We start from the raw sequence: 25,589 nt of genomic DNA on the forward strand, positions 1-25,589 counted from the left end.
AAAAATGTTGTGACAAGATTTAGGGAAAACTGATCTATTTCCTTAGGAATTGCTCTATTTTCTGTTACAAAACAGCTCAAATATATTTTCTATGCTTTATACAAGACAAAATATGATTTACACACGAAATGTGTAAGTTCTCATATGGCCCAGCAACTGTGTTCATTTCACAAAGTAAAAAAATGTAGTCTTATGGCATCAACAATTGCATAATATACCACTATCACCTGTCTCTCCTTCTGACCATGTCCATGCTATTTCCTATTTCATGTCGAAAGACTTCCAAAATCTTCCTTAGTTACGCACGAGATTTAGTCTTAACCAGATAATTTTGATTCATTACTCATACAATGAATGTCGAGAGCTAGTTGCTTCAGCTGACTCCAGAACTGCTGCAGCAACCAGGTTTTTTTGGTAATCTTTGCCTCCAATAAACTTGAACACTTCAAGCCATGTAGTCCAAAACATCTAAAAATAGATAAAACACCTCTTATTTTGATTTTTTTTTTAAATATACTGGAAAGATGTTCCTTAAGCACTACCTTTGTAGAGCTACAGTTGGAGTCTATCACCTGAAAATCAAATCCATAGTTGGAAAAAAAAAACCCCAACCCACAACTTTCCCCCTGCCTTCTCTAAGATCACAAGTGTAACTAGCTCAGGATGTTACAATATTAAAAAAACATTGTGAAAAGTAACAGAACAAGCTGACACACTTTCAAATGTAACATTTAAAACGGCAATATTGCTTTTCCAATTTTTAACTCTTGAAGAAGAAAATTAACTGAAGTATTTTCTGAAAATTCCAAAGTTGAAAGAACATACAGCTACAGAATCCTGAAGCACTCGTGCTGATGTTTGAAAATTTTTTATAAAGCCTCCTCATGTAACATTCCCACTACAATCTGAAATGTTTACATTTATCACCCTAGCCTCAGTATATGACTTTCAATTTGCAAGTTAAACAATGTTTTTTAGACTATAAAGTTACAATAACAAATACTTGAAACTAAGTGACAAACACACCCATTTCGCTGAAATCTTAATGGTTTTATTCACAAAAAACGCCCCAGCTTCACCTTTCCAAAGGAAGAATTAAACAGAAAGACTCAATGCAACAGTTATAAAAAAGTAGTACTGAAAATTTGAAAAAGTCTGATAAAATTTACAAATGCGAACTATCACTTTGTACAAAATCTTTTTTTTACGGAAAGTTCAGTAATAGATTTTAAAATACAGTTTTAACAGCTCAGAAATGCACATTTACTTCGAACTCTGGTTAGGTATTATTTTCGTCTGTGTGGGGAATTCTCCCTTCGTCTGTCCTCATTCTTTCTGGATTCTCTGTACTGGTCAGAATAATGGTTGTACTTTTCTCGGTGTTTCTCTGAACCATTTCTGTATCGGTCTTCTTGTTCCTCCTCTCTCGGACTTGAATTATTATGGGCTCTCTCTCCAGATTTTGATCTTTCTCTTTTTCTACTGCGATTTCCATTGTCTTTGCTCCAGTGTCTGTAAGTTTCATCATCAGACACAGAAGCTCTTCTCTCTGCTCTCTTTGGTTTTGAATTACTGTGTTTATTTTCTAGATCCTTACTTCTTTCGTGGTTCCTATCCTTTCCACTATGGTAACCGTCTCTGCCATTGGACTCATCTCTGTGATGATATTTTGATATGTCATCTCTCCTGTATGATTCCCTCAAATTTCGGTGATTTCTTTCTGATTTGCTTTCAGTATCACTTCTTTCTTCTTGCTGCCTCCTTCCCATTTTCTTTTCAAGTGATTTTCTTTTCCTTTCTTGTTTTTTCCTGGAAACTTTATCAGATTCTCTACTTTTCTTCTGCATTCTCTTTCTTTTGGCTTTAGGAACATCTGAAATTATAACAAATTATGGGAATAAGGTTGCATTTTAATTTATTATGCTTAACTTGATAAGCTACACAGAAAGTTCCAGAGAGTTATTTTTTGTCAGAAAACTTTTGTGGGTATGTATCTGGACAAAGGTTTCAAACTAATGAGCTTTGATTTTATTGCTCTCCCCAACCCCCAACTGAGTGTCTCATGCAATGGGGCAAAATTCACCCATTCTTTAACTGAGCAGGTACTGATTATTTTAAACGCCTGTCTGCATTACAGGCTTTTTATTTTACATAAATAGAAATCCTCCATGAAAGTGTGAACTGATTATTAAGCCCAAGACTATGCTCCAGTTTTCCTCTAAGCCTCAATATTTCTCAGTAACTTCACTGTTATTAACACAAGAACCTCACATTAACAAAAAGCAAGGTCACAACACATCACCCCAAAACCAAGAGCATACAAATAAGAAATTAGGGCATAGTCTTCTACATTTCATCCCATTTACAACACTTATACAGGTATCAAGAACATTGTGCAGCTCAAACCAAAAATAAACTTCCTCCTCAACTTACAAAAAAACCCAACAAACCTGCGCTTTAATGCAAAGCATTACTAAGCCATCATATCGGTGTTAAAATGGAGTAACTCGCTAAATGGGAATCTGACATAAGATCTGCAAACCTATCGATCCTGGAATTTTTTGGTTATGTAAGATACATTTTAGTATTTGAAAAGATTTTATATTCTCTGTACTGACAAAACTCCAACAACCTTGCTTCCCCAATGCCCTCTCCAAGAGGGAACAACTCAGATTTGTACAGATATGGCTGCCGCTCACGAGTATCCACCAGCAGGCCCTTTATCCCTTAGCTATCTGCAAGTGATGCCTGACTTTTGAGAACCTCTACCCATCATCCTCCTCTTGTTGGCTTGATACAAAAGGACCAGGCAGCGACTGTAAAGTCATATATCAAACCACTCAAAAATAATTTTTTTTAAAAAGATCACCTTTCCCAGACCATCCAAAGTCATTTACTTTGCCAGTTACTTGCTGGAAAAGCTTGTTAGTGAATGGAGAATAAAAACAGCAGATGGGGGGAAAAATCTCTAACGCTATCCTATGAGGAAACAGAGGCATGTTGAAATGGCTTGAGACAGTGGTACTGCAGCAACATACCAATGGCCTCTGGCTCATTTTCAGAGAAATAGTGTCAGCTTTTTCAAGAATTTCAGATTACAACTTGTATATTTCTAAGTATACAGTAGTGCTCATCTCAGTGGGAGAGGCCTTACTCTTCCTGTTTGCTCTTTGTAAGGAACCTCTAGATTTCACTTGAAATTTATTTATCTGTATTTATGAATAAACACTGAAGTTACAGCCATTTAGAATAACCAATAATTTACTTTATTGCATGAACTATAGGATCATACCAGCTAACTGTTTCTAATCAGTTTTTGAAAATACTACAACCATAAATTGATTTACTAGTACATCAAATATCTGAGTTCTACTGCAGTGGGCTAGTCTCACGTCTAAGCTAAGTGATGATGGATCACTTCAGATAGATTTTAATACATTAAGTTTTTTAAACAGTATTTTCCCTATTATGCAGAAAAAGGCTGGAGAAGGTAAATACAAAGGAACAAGGTGCTTTGATAACCAACAAATTTCATCCTCTGCTGGTCCTGTTTGGGCTGGAATAACCTGTCCAGAGCTAGCTGGTGAAGTTCCACAAATCAACTGTCAGTAAGACAGTAATCCTTAATTTAGCTATGTTCATTTTCTAATTAGCAGTTTTTCTATTTTATCTTATATATTGCACTCTTAAAACACTGAAATACTGCAGCACATTCCTCTGAAAAATGCATTTGAACTGTACCAAGATATTTTAAAAGCTGCAAACACAGGAAGACTTGGAGTTATAGCCAGTAACGGACCTCAACCAAGTTTACCATTGAAGAATATAGTTATCTCCAACTACTGTTCTGACCATTGTATTTAAGTACACAAGAACCAGGGAAAAAAAGTGAAACCAGGCTGTAAAGATATCAAAATGCAAGTTTTAATAAATGTGTTCCTGAATGGAGAAAGGACAAGTAGTAAAAGGGAAGGTCCTAAACTTACAAAAATAACCTGTTCATACTAGCAGACTGCAGACCCAGTAGGTTTGTCACTAAGGACTTACCTCTCTGCTTCCTCTCAAGCAGCTCAGCAGAGCTGCAGCTGTCTGCGCAGGAGCCATCTGGCTCTTTGCTGAACTAACGCCTCCTCTGACCCTGTTTAACTGTGCCCTCCTCTAGTGCTCTGTCGTCATATAATGCGATTAATGCGATGACACACAAATCAGACTTTGTACAGTAAGATTGCAATGGAAAACGAAAATGCATTTCCAAAGCATGAACACTTCACACTGCTTTTATTTTATTAATGAACATTTTCATTTCAAAGGCATGTAATAAATGAAATTAACTTTGAATCGGCAAGCTTCTGTACTACAGAAAGTCACGCTGTGTTATCATCTGCTCACACTACATACGATGGGGGAGACTGCACACACTCACTCATACTAGCATGTACTTTATAGATTAAGCAATGTTTTTGACACTTCATGTCAAATAGAAGGTTATATATTAGCAAGATGGTATAAGATGCTAAACACTAATTATAATGCATAATACTACAACATACTAAGTTGTCAGCAAAAGCTAATTCTTCCTTGGAGATTTCTCTACAGACAAGAACCCTCACTATATCACCACACAAACTCTTCCTGAGGAAGAGGAATTAGAAATGGACCCTTGGAAGGATACTAATTCATCTAGAACTGAACAATGTCTGACCCAAGAAGAAGCACATATTTACAGGGAAGGACACAAGTAGTATCAAGCTCACCTAATCAAGCCAAGCAAAAAAGAGTTGTAGACATTAGTCTCTACAGTTCACCAGTAAGCATCCCACAGAGGTCTTAATAGGGAATGACTCTAATCCCTCCATCCTCCACTGAAGTGATAGTACTGTGCAACAAGTATCAACTGCATAAAAAGCAACCTACAAAACAATGCTCCTCAGATACTGACGTCTCTAAAAATGGAACTCAGTTTTTCCTAAATTCTTAAATAAATTTCCATATGCAATATTTAGTATTTTAAAACTTGTAGATTTAAAAACATTGATTAGTTTTTAAAGTAGAGAAACTAACACTGTCTAGAGCCAGTTTTTCCTTAAAACAAGTATACACAGAAATAGAAATAAACAGGTGTACAGAAGTAAATAGAAGTAAATAGTTATAGCTAGTGTTAAGTACCTGAGTCACTGCTGTTGCCACTGCTAGAGGAGTCACTGCTGCTGGATGACTCTGAGCTGCTACTGCTGCTGTCAGAGTCAGAATCTGAGGAAGAGTCTGTCTCTGAAGATGAAGAAGAATCTGATGATTCAACATCTTGTTTCTGTGTCATTATCATCTTTGGTGCATTTTTAAGATGCTCCCGTAATTCATCCCTATTCAACAACAACCGCAACAATTTTTTTTTTTTTAGGTTTTTTTTTTTTTGGCAGGGAGAGGGAAGGAAAGTAAGTATCAAATCAGAAAAGCGTTCCTCACGTTAGTCCTCCAAGGCCAATAGAAGTGAAGAAGTTGATGGCAAAGCGAGTGTTTCTTGGGTTATCCCGAGGCAACAATCCCTCAAAGAAAGGTTGCAATGTTCTGATGAAAACAAACATCTAAATTAAACACCATGCCAGCTTAGCAATAATTCTCATTGACATTAATAAACTGAAAAAGAAACTGTATGGATCTCCATAGGACAGCAAAAGTTCTCTCTTCATTCATTTTTGTTTACATCTGTGATGTATCTGATCAAAATGCTATTTAAAAACTTGCTCTTTTATGAAAACATAAGCTTCTTCACACACCAAAGAATTACACATATACTGTCAGATTATGAGAACAGAAAGCCTGATTTTGTGAAGCCCTGAGAAGACTTGTGAAATCACAGTAGCCTGTGATAGCAAAGAATAATATTTGTTGACCAAGAAGTTCAAAGATCTAGGAACCTATGCTGAAATCACAAACAAGGCCGTGAATATAGTTTCAAGTTTAAGTAAGCTGAAGCATCTACTAAATTCTTCATCATACACAGAAGAAATACCAACTTACAGGAAATAGCTCATGCAACTAAAGGAATATTGCCAGAATGCAATGCATTAAATCATATACAGGCTTAAAATAATGTGTTATTTACACTATACTTAAGGATAAGCAACAAATCCTAGAAAGAATGGAATTATGTGATTTTTTCTAAATTTTGTCAGAAAAAGAAGCCACAGTAACACTTACAACCGAGTTATACAGCAGACAATACAAAAAGATAGACTTGCATTTGGGAAATTCTTATACAAGCCAAACTATCATTGGAAAAAACATAAGATACGTCTTGCAAATAGTCATGCACATACTTGAACTGAAATTGATGCTAACACACTCATCGTAATGGGACTCTTTGCAATGACTAAATCTATACATGAACTTATTCTTGAAGTACTGCAGCTACAGAAGTGCAGTCTTAGTTGAACTTGAAAACAGAGTCCTTATCTGTACTTTTTCAGATAAAGAAACTAATTAAATTTACGGTTTTGGAAATGAAATTTCAACTTACTCATCTTTTAATCTTGCATTTAGATTAGGAAGTCCCATATATTCACTGAGTTCCTGAAAGAATATTTTGACAAAAATTCTACTGGAGGATGTAGTAGTTTCTTCACTTAGTATTATACATTCAAGGACCTGAAAATATTTAGAAAAAAAAATTTAGAAAAAAGCCCTTAAGTTTAAACATACATTCTTTTATTTATCTTACAAACCTTTGTCCTCCTGAAATAACTAATAAAAACTTTTTTCCTCTCCCCTCGCCCCAATTCCTAGTCAAGACTTTCTTCCTCAAAAATTCTTTTCTACCACCTGGGAGCAGTTTCTGATTATATTTGTACTAGTAATTCTTTAAGGATTTATTTTATGCAGGAAAGCCTCACAAAAGAAAAATTAGGTGTGTGAACTTCTGGAGTTAAAGATTTGGAACTTAAATTCTAAAAAGTTGAAATATTTGGACTGACTTTTGTGCCTGAAGAATGACAATTAGACTAGGCTGTGAAAAAAGAATAAAACAGTAGGAAAAAAGAAGTTACCTTGATATAATAATATGACATTAAAAATGAAGAAATAAATATCTCAGAATGCAGGACCGCCTGTATTTATTTAGCACTTAAATCACAAAAAGAGAGTATTTAAATTTTTAAATAATTATATAAAAATTTTAATTTCATATATAATTTTTAAAGGTTTCTTTAGGCTTGTTTTTAGAGACTGTTCTGTTATTTACACTGCCGATGAAAAGTTCAAAATTCTAAAAACAAGTACATTTTAATCAACCAATTCCAGCTGAGCTCCACAAAATAACAGCTTAATCAACTACTTCAGAATGGGGGAGGGAAGGCAACGATGCACAGGGGCAGAGAGAGAACATGGAGCAACAGAGAATTGTTCACAGTGTCTGAGAAGATACTTAAAATAATCCATTTTGCTACAAATACAAGTAGTTCCAAATTGTAGAATGGATACTAAAACTAATGCATTCTATATTATTTCTCAATACTGGAGATTAATTATTGAAAAAGAAATCTAGGACTATAGCCTTTTTCACTTACACTCCAGGGAATTGAATCAGTGTACAGTAGATGAGCAAACATCTTGGCAACATTCCTCAGTTTGTTCGTTTCCAAACGATGAATGGTATCATACTGTTCTTTGAAAATAGCTTCAAAGGATTCCATATATTCTTTTTTTAGCATGCAGAAACGCTGAGACAACATTGTACAATTGAAACAATCAGATTAAACAAAATATTAAACATGCAAATAACCTACATATAAGTGACCTAATGCTGCAAATATTTACTGCAAGATTTTCCTTTTAAATAACATTTGGAGAATAAAATACCTTCAAATAGACACATTTTATCGCTTTCAGCAGTTTGTCAGAACAAGAAACTCATCTGCATTGCAAATTAGTAATTATCAATTTTGAACTGCAGCAAAATTATCCAGCAATTTCTTTTACTTCCATACATCCAGTATTTTCACCTGATGTAACCCCATCAAATGTAATTTTTTCATGACATCATTGAATGACTATTTAAAATTAGAGAGGCAGCAGGGAACACAAAAGTAAGACATTTTGGACATAAGACATTCCAAAGAACATGAAAATTAACATTTATATTCTACTGAACATGTAGCTTCTTATGCTTAGTGCTTCTTAACTGACTATCAGCAGAAGTATTTCCTCAAATACTAGATAAAACATACAAATGCAAAAAAAACTACTCCCTTTCAGCATAACTTGCTCCCTTGAGAAGACAAGTGTTTTATCTTAACTAGTCAGATCCCTCAGTATCATAGATAGGGAAAACTTAACTAAGACATAACTGCAGAGACAAACAAACAAAAATCCCCCACCCACGACCCCGAGACATTAAGTATTCAGTCTTGTGCTTTAAATAAAACCTATTAAGCAGCTCTGAATGAAGTGGTAAGACAGAAGCCTCCAAAATGAATCTTTAGCACTGTAAAAAGGATATTTTCCAGTAATTCATAACACTTCTACCTCTTTTTAGTACCATTCCTTTGCCACTGATTTATTGTTCTACCATAATGGGAAGAAGGCGGCAAAAAAGCAACAATATAAAGAGAAAGTGTGTTCTCTCATTCTGCATTCACTGTTTACTACAATCAAAATGTTAGTTCAGTCAACTAACATAATCATTTTCAGAATAAAAAAACCTATTAGTTTTATTTATCCATTAAAAATTAAATTTGACACACAAAAAATAGACCAAGGAAATTATGTACCACGAAGTGTAAAATCTGAAAACAGAACTTACCCCTGCCAGTAACCCAAAGAATTTCTCGTATGTTCTTTGCTGAGCACAGCAGTCAAGTATCATATTGCAGAGTTCTTTCTAGTTTAAGAAAAAAAATATTTTTTCTAGGTAAATTCATTGTAGCAGGAAAAAAAAAAATCATTACTAAGTACCAAAATATTGAAGAAAGTCTTACACGGATGCAAGCTTTGAAATAAGAGCATTTACATAAATCTTTATTGGCAACATCAGTAGTTTTCTGAATTTCCCATGTTTTAGAAATTATCGGGCTATGGATATGAGCTTTTGCCATTCCAATTTCCTCTTCTGCTTAAGTTAAAATTTATGAGTTAATGCACTGTACATCTCACCAAAAAAATGTCAGAACTAATTTACAAACTGACTTTAACAGAGTGCAAAAAAGGAGGTTTGACATAAAAAAAAAGAGAAAGTTTTGAGGACTTTTTTTGTGGTTTTGGATCTCTTTGGGGTTTTTTTTGTTTTGTTTGTTTTAAATAACACCAGTCCCCGCGCTTACAGAAAATGAAGATTCTTTGCAACATCCAAATGTCATAATGGCATATAGACAAGCCATTTGGAAACTCAATTACAATGTGCATGCTTAGCGGCATATTTCCAAAATCAGAAATATCTGTAGATTGTGGTATATACTAATACCTTCAATTATTTAGCCATAATTTTTACCACAAGCTTTGCTTACCAGAAGCAAGCAGAAGGCAGTGTTTCACTGCAGCTGGTTCACCAGAGGGGCCTGAAGGTGATGTTCAGAAAGACTAAACTCAGCCTTAGGAGGCTGATCTGCCTAGGCTTCCCCTATAAACCAAGAGAATGAGAGGAACTTTTCTAAAGAAACTGTTTTAGGCTCATGTTGTGAATCGCCCTCTAGAAAAGCATCTCTCCTCCTTAGCTGGAAGGAGCAGATAAAACCTAGCTAGATTAACCTCCTAAAACTTTTGTGCATCCCCATTGCCGATGGCCTGCCTTCCATTTTTCCCCATCTCCATGGCAGACATGGATGTAAGCACCAGCTATGGCAGAATATGCTCTCTTTCCATTGATACCAACTATCTAGAACTGTTAGACCCAGTCTTTTTGGAATACAAGTTGTCTGGCTCCCTTTCTCCTTGCTCCCCAATACCATCACCCCAAGATCATTATTGAATCACCCTCTGGCAGCTACCACCTCTTATTCTTTCACACACACAAACCAAGAACCAGAAGGAAACACACAGGTGAATTCTGCTTTGCACCTCCCCTCTAGGACCAGAGTCCTTCACTGGCCAAGAGCAAGGATCTAGACAAGTAAGCATAGACGAGTTTAAAAACAAACGTATTCATCTGACCTACTATGTAAATTACAGATTGTAATACAGCTATGAACTGGTTTAGGGCACATTTTGAAACATTAAGACAAGTGAAGCAAACACTTTTCTATAAATTAAGAGCCATGAAATACACGGCACTTAAACAGGACTGCAGTTTTTCCCATTAATTTTTTATTTTTTTATTATTTTCTCCTAAGACCAACTTCATAGCATAAACCAATTTATGACATTCCCAAATAGGTTTTCGGCTGTCAGTCATGTATCCTTCACAATTAATTTAATTTATCTTTAAACTAATAACAACACACCTATAAAGAAATACTGGATAATTTCAAGCATTTTGTCTGCTTTATGTCTTATATCAGTTTACTGTAACATATACCAGATTTCATATTCTCCTACTTGTGCCATTCTTCCAAACACGTATTCTGAAAAGAAATACTTTGCCTATCACAAAAACTCAAAAAAATAAAAAGCCAATCATGCTGAACAAGAAAAAAATACCCCCTCCAAATATTGAGGCATTAACGTGTAAGACAACCTTATGGATGTGTTTAAAGGCATTCCTTTCAACACTGTCACACTGTGTTAGTGTGATGTATTAAAATGCATATTAACTTTTTATATTATCCTGTTTTACAGTAATGCTGCAGTTAATCAGTTTTAAACAATAAAAAGGGTGAAGTGCTGATGCCACTGCTAATAAAGTCAGCAAGACTTGAAAAACAAATTACTTTTCTTCCTCATCTTAAATGCAATTACAACTTTGGTATCCCCTGTGGTTTACCGTAATTAAATATTTTAACATTTTAATTAAATATTACAATGATTTCTAGGAGGGTTATCTTGAATAATCGCACACATGAAAACAGATTTGCCCACAAAGACATTCTTGCTAGCGTTATCAAAACAACTCGAGGTTAGGTCTAGAGTAACTGTCTTCCAGATTAAAAATTAACAAACTTTAAAATGATGTAATTATTTTTTGAGAGATGCGACAAGTTCACATAGCAATTCTAGCTTCACTTAAAGCTTTAAAGGTTAGTTAACTCATTTCAGTGCTCACAATGGTAACACTTCTGGTGATGTTTATGGCAGGAAGAGCCTGTGTTTTTTAGCCCATCACTTGCTTTAAAGAAAGCAACGAATTTGTTTCCTAATTTTACAGGCAATTTATATACTGCCTTGTTCAACGGTTTTCACACAACTCTCAACAAGTGACTATTCAGCTTAGTTAAGAAAGTATGTACAGCTATCCAATCATGAAGTAGAACGCTTTGAAAATATCTGACATCCCATATAGATGGTGAATGATCTTTTGTAAAGATCTTTAATTCATTATTGTATCATGGGAAGAAAAGGCAGTTCCCAAAACCGCTAAGACAGAAGATAAGGAGAAAGCTCCCTCTAAATACACTGCTTTTCCTACAGTTCTCCCTAAACATTTCCTACTAGCTCTTAACCAAACAAGCTAAAGGTTTAGACAGATGGTGGCTCAACCCAACATGGCAAGTATAATGATAAATTTAAAGATGCTAAGGGGTAAACTAGGAAAAGACAGGAAAATGAGACTTGCTTTTTTCCCCAGCTTTACCATTTTAAAAAACAAGTACACCCTGCCCACTCTATATTCTCTCAGCTTCACACAAAGGCCACGTTCACTGCAGATAGAAGAGCTAAAGCAATGCAGCTTTCTCCTTCCCTTCTGATCATGTAGTTACTACATATTTTTTCCATTTCTTCTGCCCTTATTTTTTGCTATTTCTTTTCTTTAACGTTTGCATTTGGCTAAGACTGCAATTTTGGAACTGCCCCACAGGCTGCCTCCAAGAGGAGGTCTTGCTCTCCCCTCCCTAGCTGGAAGCAATGTAATTCCCACCTCCCCTCCCCTGCAAGCTACACAGCTCTGCTCCATCCATTGCACACACAAGCTAAAGCAATCATGAGATATCCACACCCTGTAATGTAGCTTCTTAAAATGTAAAACTATCAATCCCAGCACACGGTTTCTACAATCATAGAAGGAACTAAAGGAATTGATTTGCTGGAAGCAAACTTAGTAAAGGACATGGGTTGGTTTAAATCAACGTGAAATTGGAATTATGTGAAATTAGTGCCTTGCATTTTATACATTTGCACTGCTTTTACAGATGACGTTTTTCTTTTCTCCTCTCAGATGAGGTGCATTGTACTTTGTTTCCTCCCTTAAAGCTCTCTACTGCTGCATACTTTAATGTGTGTAACAGTCACATGTGCCTCACACAATCCTCACATTTTTCCAGCATCTCTCCTCCTTTTCTTCTTCATTCAAACTACCACTTAGAGCCAAGGCTGGCAAAGCCGTGGAAGGTGTTTCAGTAGCAGGTGGCCTCTTCGCAAAATACGTGCAGTGCTTTCGACAGCTACTATGCCGTCTCCAGGTCTGTCCTGTGTTTGATCAGCTAATGGTCTTTCTCAACTTTTATTGTTCCTTCATTTACCATTTTTTACCTCAGCTTGTTTTATGTTGAGCAATGTATGCTTAAAGCTGAGTATGGTTATCAAAAAATCTTGCACAAATCCAACCTATAACATGTTATGCAGGCATCATTAACTGGATACAAGGATAGATAAACTTTTAATCATGCTGCTATAAGTCTGCAACACACACACAAAAGAGTTTAGTGAAATAATACATTAAAGCCTCACAGTATCCACTTCCCTTCTACCTGAAGGCTACACATGCAAAGCTTAACTTCAAGTGATGCCACTGAGGTAATGTGAGCAATGCCATCTCCTTAGGTTAAATGCATACATACATGTTTGGAAGATCAAAGTCGAGTGAGAATTCTGGCTAATGCCTGTTATGGGTAACACACAAATATAGCATAATTCTTTATGTCTTCTATACCTTCATTTTGTAGGCATCAACATATACCAAAACGTATACAGAAAGGGCAAAGAGCTTCCCAATTATATAATGAAACTGGCTATTTTTACCTCATTAGAATCTTTAATGTCATAAAGATATGCAATTGTAGAAAACTTCATTTTATGCTTGTTGGAAATATTTTAACGTAAATATCACCTGCCACATTTCTAAAGTGCATGCAGTCTATTTTCAAAAAAAATACAGTTAAGCTTTAAGCACTCAAGATAGTTGAAAAATTGGACCTAGATTTTTTTTTTTTTTTAATTATTTTCTGGAAGAAAAGATCAGTAAGAGCTGAAAAATTTAAACTCATTAAAAGTTATGAGCATATCCTTAAAATAATCTTATCGAATAGAGATAATGTATTTAAAGAAGTACTTTTTAAAACTTAAGTTATGTTTCTGGAACTTCATCCCATATAGGTATGGTTTGAATGTCATTCAAACATTCAAACTATGTGGGATGAAGTTCCAGAAATTAATTAATCAATTAATTAATCGATTACTAATTATTTCAAGTGATGTTTTGAATAATCCATCTATGTTTAAATGATTCCTCCTGTCAAAGCTCAGCCCCTCTGCACAAGCCTATTAAAAGTAATACCTATTCTATCCTTAAGGTCACTAAAGAAATCTCAGGTCAGCCAAAGCAACTAGTTCATTCACACCTACCAAACTATTTAGAAACTGTTTTCAATTGTAATTTAATCTATATTATTAATTGGAGAGAATGAAAGAGGGTAAACTGGTTCCACTAACGGGTCTTTCCAAATTTTAACTCAATATCCAGAATCTGCACCTGTATGTGCGCATTTTCTGATGTTCTGTATCTTCATGGTTTACACTGACATCAATAGCACTGTATGTTACACAAATTAAAGCCACTGAAGTAGCAAGACCTTGTCTATCAAAATTTTACATCCTAGCTATCATGTTCAGAAGCAGGGTTTGTTTTTATGTTAGTCTTATTAGGCTCCTCCATGTGTAAAACACAGGCCAAAAATACTACATAATTTGTAAAAACTTTGGTCAGTGTAAAATCACCACAGTAACATAAACAAAACAAATCAACACTTTGATTTGAAAAATGCCAAAGTCTAATTTCTAGTGGGAGTGTGGACCCACCTCAAACTCAAGGCTACTGATTAACACTAGTAATTCCTTTCTTTCTTTAACACCTTTTGAAGACTCCTGAGGAACACACCTCAGATTGCTTTTCAACTTGTGACCTACACATCTCTGGCATAAAAAACATTATTTCCATTTTAAAGATATAATTCACAAGCCATATAAGTTAACCTGTGTATCTTATGTACTGAATAAATACCCTGTAAACTGACGGACTGTCAAAAGTATTCCCAGGATCATACAAACTATAAAGAGATAGCCAAACAGTTTAAGAACTATGCCCTGTAGGTACAGATTAGTTACTGCACCTTGGATTAAGAAACAGCTGTAAGCACACACAGTCCTTCTCAACACAAAGGAAATCAGGCTGAGGGCCAGCTTCTTTCAGAAGTTTTGAAATATATTACAAACATTGAGCTATCAATGCTTTTAGAGAATTAAGATTTTTAAAATTCATACATTAATTACATATTAGATTTTATATAGCATACAATAAATTGTTTTACTGTTATTTATCATATTAAAACATTCGGAAACTAAGATAACTAATGACTTGAGCCAGCCTGATGTTCAGATGAGCAGTTTGAGAATAAGATCATTTTGATTTTGATAGAACTTACAGATTTGAGGCAATGTACTTGAAAAGAAGTACAGTTAAATTTAATGAAAAATATAAACTAAATGCCATGATAGTCCAGGCTAAAGTAGTATATGGTTCATAAAATCAGATGTATCCATCTCATTAGACTTCTACTTCCAGACATTAACAACAAAAAGAGAAGCAGGGAAATAAAGGAAGTTTATGGATTAACAGAACTCAATTTAAACATACTTTTAACCTCAATGTCAGAGTTACTGCTATGTACCTTTTTTTTAACTGATAAATTATGAAAATTCAGATTGATTCAGCATCTCAGGCCCACACAAAGTCCTGCTTCAAAGACAGGAATTTTACTTGAGGATGATCATCTTTCACAGGCAGTAGCAAGTCTGTGAACTAATCATGGTGCAGTTGCCAAACCTACCAGTTGCAATGTCCTACAATAACAAAGGAAACCAATGAAACTAAGAAATCATCAACTTGATCAGAACATAATTATCAGCTTTAGACCATCTCACTCTGTATCAGTTTCCTCAACTATATTCTCACTGAATGTCAAGTCAAAATAAGTACTTCTGTTATCTTCAAGACTCAATGCATAAATAGCACAAAAGAGACACTGACACCTCCACCCCTCCAGCTAGGACTGTTTTGAGCAAGTGTGACACCATCATGTAAAAACAAAAATGTGTCAAATGCATGCATAATTCTTTCACAGCGGCTGTGCCTACAATAACTTTTCTTTTTTCAAGTAAAAAAAAAAAATCCTGTGGCATATTACTTTTGTCTGTGATAACTGCATTGAATGGCAGATATTCTTACAGAAGAGGCTCCAATTTAATTTAGCAACGTTCCAAGCATTGTTGTATACAAGTGTAGTTCTCGTCACAAAAAGGAACAACCACATATTGTTCTTGCTTTTTGAAAACATGCCTAAAACAGATTGCCTTTTAGACTTTTGGTCCTTTTTTTTGTTGGTCATCCCTGCCCCACCTCTCCCCTTGAGGGAGACTGAGCAATAAGGTAAGACATTTCTCTTTCTGCTCTTAGCTTGAATGATGCAAAGAACCTTTTAAAATTAAGTAGTCTGTAGGCAAGAGCATCTTTCAAAAAAAAAAAAGAGAAAAAAAAAAAAAATCTATGTTCTTCATATATGTTTCCCTAAAGAAGGATCAATTTTCTAGCTAAGTAGTTGTCACTCCTGTCTAGGTTTGTATTACTGTGGGGATCCTCAACTCTTTTTCTTTCAACTAAAAACATAAGAAACTGAAATGTACTCCTCCAAGAACATAGGCAGCAAAAATCTCTTACGGGAAAGCATAGAGTAAAAAAAAAAAACAAAACATCTATTTCTGACATTCCAGTCAGGCTTGTTTGTTTGCTTTCCTCATGGTTCAGAAGCCAGAACAACTGGCAATACCATATTCCTCTAACTACAGTTTTAATTTATTTAAATTTTCTTCTTTGGTAATGCATGGGATTAATGCAGCTTTGACACAGATAATAACAGTACTTTGAAAAGAGAAACAGTGTGCTCTGCCAAGAGTGAACATATGTGCAAAGAAGCAACTGTAAGGCTTGTTTAAAACAGCCTCTCACAGACTGCAGTACAGACTACCACAAAGCTTTTCAACTTTGATCTGCAGGCTTTGGTTGGGTCTAAATAACACCAAGAAAAGCAAGTCTCCTCCTATTAAATTTACTGTTAAAGGGAAGAACTTCAAGTATTTGAATTTTATATTTTAAAAAAATCAGAAACCAACACATGAGAATTAAATTCTGAGTATTTGACATACTTAAATATTACTGCCTAATGCAGAAGAGCAGAACTAAGATAACCAAAGTGAGTCAAATCAACAAAAAAAACCAATAAACTCCTTTGTTAAAGTTTAAGAATCCACATGGAAGAGCACAAGGGAACAAGAGAGTCCCAATTCACGGGAGAGGCACACAACTGTCTTCATATCCGAGTTACAGTAACAGCATTCACAGGCCTGAAATAAAGGAAGTAGAGGCCTGCTAGGTTAGCGAGAGTCCACTTGGAACCTGCTCCTCAAGTGGCGAGAGATGTCAGCACAAGAGACAGTAAAAAAAGTAAAGTTTAGAAGTTTTCATAGCTGGACAAGAGTTCAGAAGAGAGGTCAGAAACAAAGCGGGGAAAAATGTAATACAAAAAATCAGAATCAGGAAGACAGCGATACCAATTAATCTGCTGAAGTTATAAGAAAGAGAAATAACAGGAAAAACAAAATTAATTTGAACAGGCTTTTAGTAACAGATTCAGGAAAAGTTCTCATCATAGAACTGAGAAAAGTTACAAGATTTTTTTTTTTTTTTGGTTGATTTTTTGGAGGTTTTTTTTGTTTAAGAAACACAGTGGTAGAACAAGAGAGGATCTACAAAACATCACCCACAGGGGGATCCTGAAAATCCCTAACATGGAAGACAGTGGGAAAAAGGATCAGAAAGAAAATCAGAAAAAAATGTAACAAAAAAGTTTCAAAATGCCTTCCGGACATTTATATTAAATAGGCAATGTAAAAAAAACCCCAAAACTACAGAGGAGTAATGCTGTTGCTCATTTAAGGCAACTATGACATGCCAAAAAAGGCTACAGAGAACAAACCTGAAAGGTTAAAAAAAGACGAAAGATACAGAAAAAAGAAAGCACATCGCTTACATCTATCAAAGATTACTAAAATACAGAAGAAAATGATACCTTTTAGAAGATTCAATTTTTTAATGACTAAAGAAGGGCCCTTTGACACAGAAGACAACATTGAACATGCTGGAGGCATCTAAAAGAGGATTAAAAAGGGCAAGAAACAGATCAAGTGTAGTCAGGACAGTTTAAAGACAAGGCCCAGGTACAAGAAGCAGACATATTTCCAGAATCCTGGAGCAAAAATAAATGAATAAAAGTCAAGGAGAAAGAAAAACTAGAAAGCTGGGAACAAAAACTGAGCTTGCGAACCTGGAAAACTATGGAAAGAAAAGGTGTTTTCTAGCGAAAGAAAAATAGGACATTATGGTAGGCAAACTTTTCACCCAAAAAAGGTGTGGGGGAAAAAAATAAACAATGAGGAGATAGAAATAAGCGAGTATTTTGAGGAAGGAGAATATATAGCTGGAGACTAAAAATTAACTACCTGTAAATCAAATGGGAAGATGGATGCTTCTGTTTAACAGCATCATTTACTTCTGAAAAAGCAGCATTTCAATTCATGGCAAAATGAAAAATGTGTTTATCTCAAGTCAGAACACAACAATTTTAGGCTAGTAAACAAAAAAAAATACTGCCAACATTTCCCTTAGCACCTGGTACTAAACTGCAATGCCAAAAAGCAGCATTATGTTGTTCTATTCTGTAGATGGTCCATTTGAACCTTAATCCTCTTTCTACGAGTCAGAGCTGTAAGACAGCTCCATTACTGATATTAAGTGTATTAATACTTGTGTTGCACCGCAGATAACGTGACACAATAATCTGATAATTCAACCACTGATAAAAACTGCTAAATATATTCCTGAGCTCAGGCCTGAAAAATCACGCCAAAAAATCTCTGTACTTAAAGATTTCCAGAACAATTAACCTGCAAGAAAGTTAAGACTATCTTAGTCTCAAAACTGTCATTCCCATCTGTCTTTAGGTTTTGAATATTGTTACCAGTTTTCAGATTGTATTTAATTGACAATTCACTACTCAAAACCTGTGGAAAACAATCTTAACAATAAAACTGAAGAAAGCTGATTTTATTAAGTAAAGCCTTCCAAAAGGAAAACACAAAGTTACTGTAAAATTGGACTCAATTTGAGCAAACATTTTGCAACGAGAATTTTAAGTATCACCTGATTTTTAATGAACAGAAACTGCATTAAATGATACTTCAGTCAAACACACTAGTACCTGCTTCTTATGAGAACCTCCGCTCATAATAGGAGTTGGCATAGAGAATGAGCTCTTACCTACAGAGTCTTCGCTGTAAGAAATAACCAGCCATGCCATTATCACCTCTCCTACACTTGATGTAAATTGCCATTTTCTTACAAGCTTAAACAAACTTTGAAGATTCACCCAAGAGCTCAGGAAACATTTCAGGAATTTCTCAAGACTGTTTAAAGTTCGAATCATAAGGTGCAAAGAAATTATAGATAAAGACACATCATCCCGCAATACAGGTTGCTAAAGCTTTCAGTAAAACAGACCAAAAAGTGCTTTATGGCTAAAAAAATAAACCTGCGGTTTGTTTTGATAATGAAGACAGTGGGAATCAATTCACTAAAGGCTTCAATCAGAAGATACTAATTTGAAAGAACAGAAGATGATTTTCCTTGTTTAGAAACCAGCAGTTAGTTCAACCAGAAATTCCTGCTGAGTGCATTCAGTTTTTTATCCACATGGACAGACTTGAGCCCCATAAATCTCTAAATAATTTTATTGCCTGCATCTGGTTGTTCTTTCTGCTCTCACACTGATCAGGAAACCTCATTTTTTTTCTTTTTGCCCCCATAAACACTCCTTAGGAGCTGTAAGTACAAAGAGCAAGTCAAAGCTCCCACATCTTTGATAAAGGTGAGGTGGAAAGTAAGGATGATTATTAGGGATAAAAGAAATCCACACAAAGATGATGCCTCACATTATAAGAAGATGCAGTTCTACAGCAGTTTTGAACCTTGGAATTGTAATAATCCCTACAACTAGTACTGAATCACGGGTTGACACTAATTTATTTTCATCTCTTTATATAGCTATACACTCGCACACACAAAATGCCAAAATTAACACTTGCGCATTTATTTTAAAAGCGTCTCAGTCGTAGAAATTACAGCTGAATCATAACTACATCACCTCAGAATATTCTTTTTTTTTTTTTTAACAGGGTGGTGTGCTAAACAAAATAAATTATCTAAATACCACAAACTGTAGTATTCAAACACATAAACTCTTATTCATCTAAATGTAGTAGTTTTCAAAGAATGCTACAAATGCTTCGCGGATTTTTTACATTTTCCAAAACAGTTGAGTAGTTCTCTGAGCAGTTACCTAACAGTATTACACAAATTGTATCTCCATTGTATGATCTAGCACATATATTCTAGATTGTTCTCTCTATTCTTTATAACAGAATTGATTTGCTGGAAAACGGGATTTTTTTCTCTTTAGAATTCTTCAGGTTATGCTTCACTGAGAATCATAATCCTATGTATACTTAATATTGCATTTCATGCACAGAATTAAAGAATAAGAAAATACACAACAATCATCTGAATTCTTAGTTTGCTTCCACATAAATTGCTTAGTAACAAAACAGTACAAGAACTGAAAAATAGACAAACCATTTTCTGATTACTATAGTAAATCAAATTTTCAAAGAACACGTAGCTGTAGCCCAGGTCTCCACTTACTGTTACTATTATACCAACAAGGCTACTTCTACACAAATTGTTTCAAAACAGAATAGTGATAATTAAAGCCACAAGAAAATTAACAGCTCTCTCAAGTGCAACTCTCATGATGATAGCTTACAGCTGACTGAAAAGCTGTATATATAATTAGATAGATATTTACATTCTACCAGGATCTAGTATAAGTATGAGCTGAAGGACAGTCTCCTTTACTGAAAACATACCAACTGTACTGATCTTACACACAGTGTATGAAGACAAAACAGATTTTGTCTAATGATCTCCAAGATTACAACAAAGCAATCATATTTACAACTGCTTTAATTCAATACACTATTATTCAAAGAGGACTGTGAAAGCAACAAAACACCACATCCTTTTAGCACTATGCTAAATTTCAAGCCCCACTGATAAAGTTTACAGCTGCCTGCAAATATGATCTTCAACTCCCAAGTTCTTTCAGAGACAGAGCTCTAAGAATGACTGCCACGCACTACAGTACTTTTGTCATAGGATAAGTGTTTCAACAGTCCAACCAACAAATCTTTTCAAACGGGCTATGAGCAAACATTTGAACTGCTTGACAGAAAGGATAAATTCCATACGCCAAATGTCTTATGAAATACGTGTCAGCCTATTTGCTCTAAAGGTTGCAAGGCTCATTTTAAAGAACAACAGCTATAAGGAATCACTCTCATCTGCTTGCTATACAGACTAGGTCCCAGGACAAGAGTAAGGATTCTAGATACGGTACTACCATAGTGCTATTTCTTAATAATGTTAATAACAAAAAAGAATAAGAAGCAAGGCTTACAGTCTGACTGTCAGGAAAGTCCATCTTCAGCAATTTATGAGCACATTCTTCAAAGTCTAAGCTGCAATAGTAGAAAAAATACTTCTCATTATCTGTGCAATATATGCTATGCTAAAAACATTTCAGAATTATATTGTTCAACTGTTTTGAAATAAAGTAGCTTTCTAAATGTTAATGAGATGTTTGGCTTTTTGTTGTTGTTTTTGTTACTTTTTTTTAATAAACATTTTGTATTTCATGGAGTTTATATCTGAAAATAAACCGAAAGTCATTACATTTACAGACAATCTGAAAACAAGATGACTTGGGTCATTATTACTATTACATCATCTTACAAAACCTAATAAAACACGAACATGTGAGCTCATTTTACACACCCCAAAGAACACTGAAACGCAAGCACTGTACCTAAGCTCCAGGTATATACTAAACTAGTATATACCACACTCTCCTCTTTGCACACCCATTCTTGCATATTGACAGACTGAAGTATCTCCTCCCACCCAAGTATAAGATGAACAAATGTAAGCACAGAAAGAAAGTATTGAACAGTAACTTTGAGAAATATAAGAGCCTTTCATACACCTCAGTACGGTATTAATTCATATGTCTAATGATCAATATCACAACTACATTATCTCCCTTGTCGTGCAGGTTCAGATCTGCAGAATATTGTGGGCCATACCTACTTTTAACAATGGAATTGAGTGGCATGCAACAGATTAATCTCTCCTTTCAGCCAGGCAACACAGCGGTTATACTACCATGTTTTGATTATTTGGGCCACGTACGGCAAGAGGATTTCATTCTCAAGAAAAATACAAATACAGTACACTTTAGGGTTGGTATCTGTACACTTATTTTCCAAACAATGCAGATGGCAACAGACCTAAAGAGTACCACACTGCAGAACTCCTTACTCTTAGAAATGGAGAAACTCTACAGCATCTCTACTTCAAGCGTTTCACATTTTCTTCAGAAATTCTTAAGATACTGTATAATTTGAAGATCACTGACTTTTGTTCACTCAGAAAATTTTGATTACAGCAATCCTCATAGGTCCCAGTGCACTACTTAAATCCTAGTTGTTTCAAAATGTTTATCTTAGAATGAGAATTTGGGTACCTACTTGTCAAAACAGTCTGCTTTATACAATTAGGTCAGCCTCCATAAAGAACAGTCCCCTGCCTTATTTTTTAGTGTGCAATTAAAAAAAATTTAAAAAGAGAATTCCAGTTCACCCATTTAAAAAGAACTACACTCAGAGGTGTACAAGTTACATTAAACTTACCTTGACTGAATAGCAAGATAAATTGTACGACGGAAGGAGACCAGGTTAATTTCTGTTTTGTCATGGACAGTAACTTTCTGACCTGGGAAAGAAAAACATGGTTTTGTAAAGAGCAAAACATTAAGGCCAATACATGTAATCTCTTAGAACAGCTCTACTTACTAAGTCTGTAGCACACTATATAATACTTTTCCTAGAAGTATTTAGGACTGTTTAGCAAGTTTATGTATTTTTTAATTTATTTTTACAGAGTAAAAAAAAAAAAAAAAAAATCAGTATTTTCCTCATCTGTAACTAACAGGTAAATATTTAAGAGATACAGTTTTAAAAAGGTAACTCCCCTTTTAAAGAGCTTTCACATGACTTAGCCACTGCACCCTCTGGGTTTAACATTTCTTGTATACATTATTAGCAAGGTATTTTCTGCATAATTTGACTAGACAATGCTTTATGTAGCTCCCCCAACTTTAACAGGAAATTCTTTGTTTCTGTTATGTGTAGGATCTACATTGCAGCATTTTGCAAAGTTCTGTTTTGTTCTGGAGCAAGTCTAGAAAAATCCACTCCAAACCACAATAATTCTGGGAACACCTTCATTCATAAAGTATTAACTATTACTTCATTCTTTTAAAAGTTTGGTAATAGCATAAATAATGAAGAGTTTTGTGAATTCTCGTACTTTTCATCAGCCTGGAAGCTCTGCTCTTCTCCGAAATACTCCAGCAAACTGGTGAGGAAATCTATTCCTGGTATTCTACAAGAACAGGACTTGGCTGGCTTTTCAATTACTCACACGGTCTGCACAAACATTTCAGTTATGCTTATCCATTTTTTTTTTTCCCCGGGAATCAAATATATTCTTTGAAAATGTGTAAATGCTGACTGCTTCCACTAAAGATCAAGAAAGGAGGATGAACTGAACTAAGAAGTGAGATACAGAGGATGTAAATACAGTTGTAAGAAAACCCAGTCTGATTTTGAAAGTGACTTAAAAACATTATAGAGCATTAGAAAGTGTCCAGAAAGGTTGTCTTTGCTAGTTTTTAAGGAAGTGTTTTCACATTTAATACTTTTCATGTCGTATGTTTGCAAGGCTTTTCTCACATGAAATCAATATAGTCAAGAACAATCAGGCAAAGTTGCTTTTCATTTTCTGCGTGTGCTGAATGCTTCCTTTTAGACCGTTACTTTTATACTATTTGCTAGCAAATACTTATATCTGAGAAAAATTTAAGATTAAAACATCCCTTAACATTTGAACATTCTTAGTTTCGTAAAACGTATAACAAGTTAAGCTTTTCTTTCCTGTGTCATCTACATCCAATCAGTCACTACTAAGGTGCCAGTCATACACTTACCATCTTCATCCTCCTCTTCATCATCTTCATCTTCCTCACTACTTCCAGCCTCTTGATCTACTTCAGAGTCACTGTCACCTTCATCAAGAATTTCTGAAAGAGCAGTATCCCAGATTAAAGGGATATAGACCACAGTAGTTTCACTACCAAAAAAACTTGATCCAACACTTAAGAGTGAAACGGTGTCTCAGGTGGGGAATGTGGCAGAGCCGCAAAAAATAGGTATGTCATAACAAAACAAAACCTTAGCTGAAGAAACAATACTAAAGAAAACAGCAGAAATACATTGGAAAGGTCTAGGATGAAATGAAAGACAGTTATCTGGCACACAAATATCACCCACTGTTAAATAACAAAGGTTGGTAACAATAGTTGGACAAGTAAACACCCTGTAAGTGTGTAAATATATAAATGTTTTATGTAAAATGTGTATACACACAGCCCCCTACCTTTCTTCAGCATTTTGTATTTCTCTTCATTTTCCATAAAGTTCGGATCCATCTTGAAAACATCTTTAGAATAAAAGAGAATCTTTATTTAAAATACCAAATTAAGAAAACAAAGAATGTTAAATTTTTTTTCACGGGGAATGAAGTCATAGAATTATGTTCCATTTCTAACTTACTAAGAACATCCTCTGGGTTGTAGTCATCTTCTAATGGCAACATGTGAGTAAACTGATCCTCCTCTTCCACTAGATCTAATCCCTCTGGAATGATTGGATGGTCCTTGAAGCCATCCTTCCGTACAGCAAACATGACTTCTATCATATACTGAACACGCATATCAATTTTAGATTCATGCAGAATGTGTCGAAGACGGTCAAAGATTGCTTTGGAGAAAGATAAATGCAAATATGAAAAGGATTTACTAGTGCAAACACCGAAAAGACAAGTGTTCTGGTTAATTATACCTACCATTAATACCTCTAGGAGAAACTTCTGTTAATTTGAGTCCACTCTCTTTAATAAATCCAATTGCTACTTCAATACTGTCATCAGTAGGCCTTTCAAGAAGCAAAGTGAGCATTTCCAGACATAAAACCTCATGAGCCTACGGAAAGAATATCACTAGGGAATTAGAATGTACAATGTTACACTACTATTACAGTGATTTATTTGACAGAGCAGTCCAGCCTTTGAGGATGCCACAAACACACTTGTTTAATCAGACACATAAGGCAACGGTAGTGGGACAAAGCTAATTAAAGCAAATACAAATTTCAAATAAAATTTTACCACATGTATTCACACCAACTTTGTAGAGAATCTGACTATGCTATTGAAATGGACAAGCAAGCAACCAAAAACATTTTACCATTAAGAAAAAAAAATAAAATGCATTTCCAAAAAGCAAATAAAACAGCACTTACATTACAGAAACTAGTTCTAAGCGCACTATGTCTATAATTAAATGAGGTCTTCCAGGATCAGGCATATAAGCAAATGGCACATCTCACATTAGTTTCCTCTTTACCAAAATACTGTATATTCCCAATGCATTCCCAAAACACTACTTCTTGCCATTATTTAAACTGGAGTACCCTGATTTCTAACACATAAAAAGTGGCATACAGCTGGATACAAATTTGATTTAGATGCAACCGAGTCTAGTTCTGCCTACACAGATGTTTAGGTCAGGTAAACAGTGTTTTCCTGCAACACTGTTAAGATCTGTGGGACAGAGCTTCAGATGAAGTTGGCTTTGCATCAAGATTTGTCTGAATACTAGCCCAAACATATTTACGAAGTCTGGGGAAGCTCTGGAGTATAAGTACAATGGTAAACTGCACAGGCAATTACCAGTATCTTTTCTAAAAAGGTCCTAACAGCTTACAGCAGGCATTAAAAGGAAAGCTGAACTCAGATTTTCAGTAACCTTTAGAACAGCGAGAGCATCTTCACTTAGGCTACTGCTGTCTTGAAATTAAAGAAATAGCCATATGGGGGTTGGATTGAG

General features: G+C 35.0%; 1 protein-coding gene across 1 annotated transcript in view; it reads right to left on the minus strand.

Annotated features, from left to right (window-relative positions):
• Positions 1 to 1,270: 1,270 nt before the first annotated feature.
• CWC22 (CWC22 spliceosome associated protein homolog) overlaps positions 1,271 to 25,589 on the minus strand; it is a gene marked incomplete at its 5' end in the record, with an annotated part of 32,117 nt that continues 7,798 nt past the window's right edge. The window contains 12 exons of the mRNA XM_082001621.1: positions 1,271 to 1,873; positions 5,167 to 5,360; positions 5,464 to 5,565; positions 6,518 to 6,645; positions 7,563 to 7,715; positions 8,798 to 8,875; positions 20,982 to 21,042; positions 22,273 to 22,354; positions 23,631 to 23,723; positions 24,080 to 24,142; positions 24,256 to 24,462; positions 24,548 to 24,683. Of these exons, the coding sequence (XP_081857747.1) occupies positions 1,287 to 1,873; positions 5,167 to 5,360; positions 5,464 to 5,565; positions 6,518 to 6,645; positions 7,563 to 7,715; positions 8,798 to 8,875; positions 20,982 to 21,042; positions 22,273 to 22,354; positions 23,631 to 23,723; positions 24,080 to 24,142; positions 24,256 to 24,462; positions 24,548 to 24,683 (1,884 nt within the window). The 3' untranslated portion in view covers positions 1,271 to 1,286. The remainder of the gene's footprint in view (positions 1,874 to 5,166; positions 5,361 to 5,463; positions 5,566 to 6,517; positions 6,646 to 7,562; positions 7,716 to 8,797; positions 8,876 to 20,981; positions 21,043 to 22,272; positions 22,355 to 23,630; positions 23,724 to 24,079; positions 24,143 to 24,255; positions 24,463 to 24,547; positions 24,684 to 25,589) is intronic.

Source organism: Phaethon aethereus, assembly GCF_964289735.1.
Source record: "Phaethon aethereus genome assembly, chromosome: 6".
In the NCBI taxonomy this organism is placed as follows: Eukaryota; Metazoa; Chordata; class Aves; order Phaethontiformes; family Phaethontidae; genus Phaethon; species Phaethon aethereus.